Source organism: Salvelinus fontinalis, chromosome 4 (genome assembly GCF_029448725.1).
Source record: "Salvelinus fontinalis isolate EN_2023a chromosome 4, ASM2944872v1, whole genome shotgun sequence".
In the NCBI taxonomy this organism is placed as follows: Eukaryota; Metazoa; Chordata; class Actinopteri; order Salmoniformes; family Salmonidae; genus Salvelinus; species Salvelinus fontinalis.
The window spans coordinates 71,081,565-71,087,043 of NC_074668.1; the positions used below are offsets into that span (position 1 = coordinate 71,081,565).

The 5,479-nt window shown below is 37.2% G+C and overlaps 1 protein-coding gene across 1 annotated transcript; it reads right to left on the reverse strand.

Annotated features, from left to right (window-relative positions):
• Positions 1 to 541: 541 nt before the first annotated feature.
• LOC129854311 (eukaryotic translation initiation factor 3 subunit J-A-like) lies at positions 542 to 5,193 on the reverse strand. The gene is made up of 8 exons (XM_055921211.1): positions 5,085 to 5,193; positions 4,847 to 4,938; positions 3,416 to 3,467; positions 3,074 to 3,165; positions 2,885 to 2,990; positions 2,541 to 2,717; positions 2,218 to 2,291; positions 542 to 1,962 (listed from the first exon to the last, which is right to left on the reverse strand). The coding sequence occupies exons 1-8, from the start codon at positions 5,104 to 5,106 to the stop codon at positions 1,831 to 1,833; spliced, it is 747 nt and encodes a 248-aa protein (XP_055777186.1). The 5' UTR covers positions 5,107 to 5,193; the 3' UTR covers positions 542 to 1,830.
• Positions 5,194 to 5,479: the final 286 nt, after the last annotated feature.

Genomic DNA, 5,479 nt, shown 5'->3' on the forward strand with positions numbered 1-5,479 from the left:
CACAAAGCCCTGACCTCAAACCCATAGAAAATTTGTGGGCAGAACTGAAAAAGCATGTGCAAGCAAGGAGGCTTACAAACCTGAATCAGTTACACCAGCTCTGTCAGGAGGAATGGGCCAAAATTCATCCAACTTATTGTGGGAAGCTTGTGGAAGGCTACCCGAAATGTTTGACCCAAGTTAAACAATTTAAAGGCAATGCTACCAACAAATACTAATTGAGTGTATGTAAACTTCTGACCCACTGGGAATATGATGAAAGAAATAAAAGCTGAAATAAATAATTCGATCTACTATTATTCTGACATTTCACATTCTTAAAATAAAGTGTTGACCTAAACAGGGAATTTTTACCAGGATTAAAGGTCAGGAATTGTGAAAAACTGAGTTTAAATGTATTTGGCTAAGGTGTATGTAAACTTCCAACTACAACTGTGGTTGACATTGTAAAGCGCACACTGCGGACAAGCTACTTCTAATCACCTCACGCCATAACACAACTGTCAGTGAACTCAGGTTAAAAAAAAGTTGAGAAATTGGATAATTTATCCTTTCGACCAGTGATTTTATTAAATTAGATGCATATAAAACACTGAAGACCTGGTCATCTTTTACGTTATATTGTACACCACATTCAATTTCCTTAACAATTTGAAAACTATCAAATGTTAGAAAATAGGAATAAACATGTCCCTTTCTACCATTATGAAGACAATAAGGTCAGCCCATAATCCCCCTCCTTGTCTCACTTGATACAAGCCTGCAGAAGCAATGTTAAGGAGACCAGTTGTGTGAGAAACTTGCTAGATCACAATTTTATCTGCATTAGTAGCAATTGATGAGCAAATTTCGTTTGTCACGCACAAAAAAAATACCTAAAATCACTCTTGCTTCAACTGCTCAAGGATATTCCACAGATATATCTAGGATGGCCACGAGGTTTGGTCACATCTTATCGTAAAATTAATTAGGCTTGGGCTGTATACCATATAATTTTGAAACAGTTTGATTTTCAATACAACTGCTTAGAACTATCTTAGACATGCCAAATAAATTATCTCCAGCTATGCATTGGGTTTACTAACTCACTAGATCAGTGGTTCGCTTGCAAGATTAAGCTTCTTGGTTACAGCAGAGACAATTAAGTCCCTCCTGGATAAATCCCCGCTGCTTAAATGTGTTTTGTGCATTCAGGACCAGTATGATGGTATGAAAATCTGGATAGCGCCCAACTCTAAAATGCATTACACTAGTCTACCCATTTTTACAGTGAATGCATAAGCCCCCTGTAAAATCAACTACTAAACATGTAGTGTCAGTTTCAAAGCACAAACAATGAAACTTTCGACGGATAAAGATAACATGTGTATTTGGCAACCGTTATAGATACTATATACTTTCCTGTAAGAAACCCATCGACAGGTAAAGTGAAATACCTATAATATTTATAGACATTCTGGGTGAAATTATTTGCATAGAACCTAATTTGTTTAGATGTCACTGCAGTAGCAACTGGAATTTGACATGAGCATATAATTTCTCTAAATCAAAAACGTGCTCTACAAATCACATACAGCTTGTAAAGTATTTTTCACTGTGTTTTGTATCTTTATGAAGTTTGGAGGCTGAATGAGAGAAAAGGCAATTTCATTATGTATTAACAGAAGTGTTGGTACTGGATGCTCCCTGTATAGTCCCTCGGATCATTGAAGCAAAATGAAAGGGCGACACATTGTTCAGGTTTTTCCAGGATGACACTGGATAGCATGAGAAGTACAGCTGCATTTCTGAGGGTTAAAGGGTGAAAGGGCAGTGGGGATATAGCCGTCATCACATGAAGTCATCATAGTCTTGGGTGTAGCCACCATCGAATTCTCCATAGTCTGCAAGGTCATCTTTCCCCTTGGCTTTCATACCGCCACCAAGTACCACTCCTTTCTTCTTCTTTTTGCCTTTGATTGCCTGTGGAACCAAAACAAAACTTGAACCATTTCTGCAAATAAACACTCTGTGTTCTTCAAAGTGAATTGAGTGAATATTCATGTAAATGGCGCAACCAGGGTGTAAGTTAGTTCCTTGAGCAGAGACCAATGAAAAGCAATATGGAGGTACTGGTAGAGGGCTCCCTCCACTGACTGTAAAGAGATCTACAATTCATGAAGAAAACTCTAGAAGGATGACATCATTTTTGTTGATAATGAATAAGAAACAACTTACCTTTTCTTGCTTCTGTTTTTCATTAAGTAGCACTGTCAGGGAAGAGCTAATTTTCTTTAAGTCTTCAACTTCCACTGTGTAGAAACAGAACATTTAGTTTAGACATGTTAATACGTTATAACAACGGTTGAGCCTGAACGTTAGTGAACTCCAAATATGACAAGTCAAACCGTTATTGAATGGCATATATATATATATATATCTCAACATGAGGTATTTATAACATGTGTTTTGGCATTTGTTTTAAAGGAGTAAGTGCACAAACCTAAAACACACTGAATATTAAATAATGTACCATAATTTATGTAGGATGTTGAACTCACATGAAATACAGAGCTCCCGAAACAGTGACTCCAAGAAGCTTGAATAATGCACTGATTTTTCATACTGTAATATTTTCACTTTCAGCAGCTTTTCAAACTCTGTGAAGTCCTCTTTAGAAGATGGGCACATGGCTTCAATTCCAGAAACATTGTTTGTGGTACTACCCCCTGAAATTCCTGAAATGACAAGGACAAAAACTAATGAGAACACACAATAAGTATGGCTGGCTAGTGGGTACACATTAAAATGTATGTTTCATGTATCAGAGAAACATTTAAAAAATCTGGGAAAATAACATCCTTGATATCTGGGTTAAACCGGACAGGATATTCCAGGATCTTACCAAAAGCCTCTTTTGCCAGCTCCAAGTCAGCTTCCTCCTGCATCTTCTGCACTTTCAACTTTTCTGCTAGCTGTTGTTCAGGTGTAAGCTCTTCCTCCTCCTCCAACTATCAACAAGAAAAAAGTATAGGATTCATAAGAGAGAAAATATTCAGATCTTAAAGTTAATCCAACATTTCCAAAAACTCACGTTCTTTTTCAGCTCTTGTTGCTTTTTCCTTAGCCGGTTTTCTTTCTCCTTAATTTTTTCGGCCAGTTTTTTCTTCTCAGACACTTTGGCCTCTGAAACAAAAAAATAATGTTATAGCAAATCTCTGGAACAAAAACAACCATCAAATCAAGTTGAAATTGTACATTATTTAAGCAGGTACTTGATAATAAAAGACATGGCAGCCAGTATGATGCAGGAACATTTTTATGATATATTCACAAAAATATATACAGGTATGTGCAAATCAGCATATATTATATTACAACAGGCTGCAGCCACTACTTTCTCAAACCATTGGTTGGAAATTATATATTTCTTCACCAGCTTTCTTTGCCTCTGCTTTCTTCTCTTCCTCTTCATCATCCCAATTATCCTACAGTGGGAGAATTGACAGGAATGAGTGAAATGATGTGACTACATAATACTGGTTAGTTAAGTAGTTGGTTCTGGGACTTGTCTAGAGTAGGTCTTGACTTAATTTTCTAGGAAATCCACTAGATTGAGGTTATGAGACCAACTGCGTTATCAAACATCAGAAAACATGTCAGAACCAGTCACAGCCACCTCATTATCACAAAAAGTGGTTATGTAAAGCCTTTCAACCAATATTTGGCAAATGTGTCATATTCCCTTATTAGGGCCTCAATGGATAAAACAAGTACCTAGCTCAAGCCTTATCCAAAACACACAGAACGTTTCTCTCGGTGTAGGTCGTCATTGTAAATAAGAATTTGTTTTTAACTGACTTGGCTAGTTAAATAAATGTTACATTTAAATGAATAAACTGTAGGCCTAGTGTACTGATCAAGGTTTGCTTTGGGCACATGAAAACACCATACGAATTTAACACTACCTATATTCCACAGAAACTATGGTCAACAATTGAAACTGCTTTGCTAGCCTTTTCCACAACTGTATGATCCCACAGTAACGCTAAACATTCGGTTGACTTTCTAGACAAATGGTGAAAATGAATCAACGGGAAAAGTCTGTTGAAGAGGATTCTCGAAAATACACTTTACTTTCAGCATATGTCAGAGTTGGAAGCATCTAGTAGTAAGGCTCAATTCAATCATCTGATGTCATCAGGGCAAAATAATGACGTTGGCAACTAACGTTAGCCAGCTAGCTTACATTCAAGTGTTTGTTAAATGTATAACACAAACAAAGCCTTAAACGGACTTGAATGACAAATCGCAGTCAGATTATGATTAATGTTTATCTTAAAACTGGCCAGTCAACACATTAGTTCAGACCTAACTAACGTTAGCTAAATGAACTCCTAACCTAAAAAGCTAGTTCAGTAGCTAACGTTAGCTAGTTAACTTACATGTCAGTAACGTTACACCATTGAATCTCCCCAACTCAGAATGCAACAAATATACAGACAGTAGTTACTAACTAGACAAAAAAAAAAACACAGCTAACGTAGACCAATTCAAAAACAAAAGTGCCAGATAATGAGTCTCAACTCGAACCAGGAGACACACGCTGACAGTTCACATGTGCGGCCTCACAGCTTGTACAGTATCGAGCTAGCTAATATATATCTGTTACCGTTAGCTAACTAGCTAGTAGACCGTGGATAATGCTATGCTAGTTGGCGGCTAGCTAGCCAGCTAATGTCCACAGACTAACTAGCAGGGCGTGTTGTGTTAGACACAACTAATGGGTTAATTATGACTTGAAAGTAAGGTGTAAGATGGCCTTCATCATGTAACTAGCTAGCTAGTTAGTTAGTTGTATGGTTACCTTCACATCTTCATCTTCGTCTTCGCCTTCCCATTTGTCCAACACTACCGCCTTTTTGATCGGCGCGACGTCCGGCTCGAAGTTGTCAGCGTCTATAAATACATATTATAATGGTAACTAACCGTTATCTTGAACGTTCAAAACGATATACTAGCTAATATCAATCACAGTGTTATCCATCTTTCACAAAACCCAAAATATAGCTGTCGCACGATATCATTTCTAACTTTGTTCTCACCCCAATCGTCGTCATCCGCCATCTTGGCAATGTGTGTGCGCGTATGATAGAACTCTGAACTGAAAGCGGTAAAGCAGATGGAGCAAGTAGACGAGGCTTTACCGCTCTGTAATGCTAGGAGTTGCTGCACTCTTCTTTTTTTTCAAGAAAGGAAAGCCCCTTCATGGAAGAGTATGCTTTTTATTGAGTAAAAAAAAGTCGCACTGTACCTCAATCTTACATGTTAATCTTTAATATTAAATATTTAATTAAAGGCACAATCTGTCATTTTAACATCACAACCCTACCAATTTGTTTATGAAACTTAGATGAAGCTGTGAGATGACTGACAGCTCGATATTAAACATATTTTTCAGTTAAACATTTTGATTACACAAATATCAAATTAAAAGGAA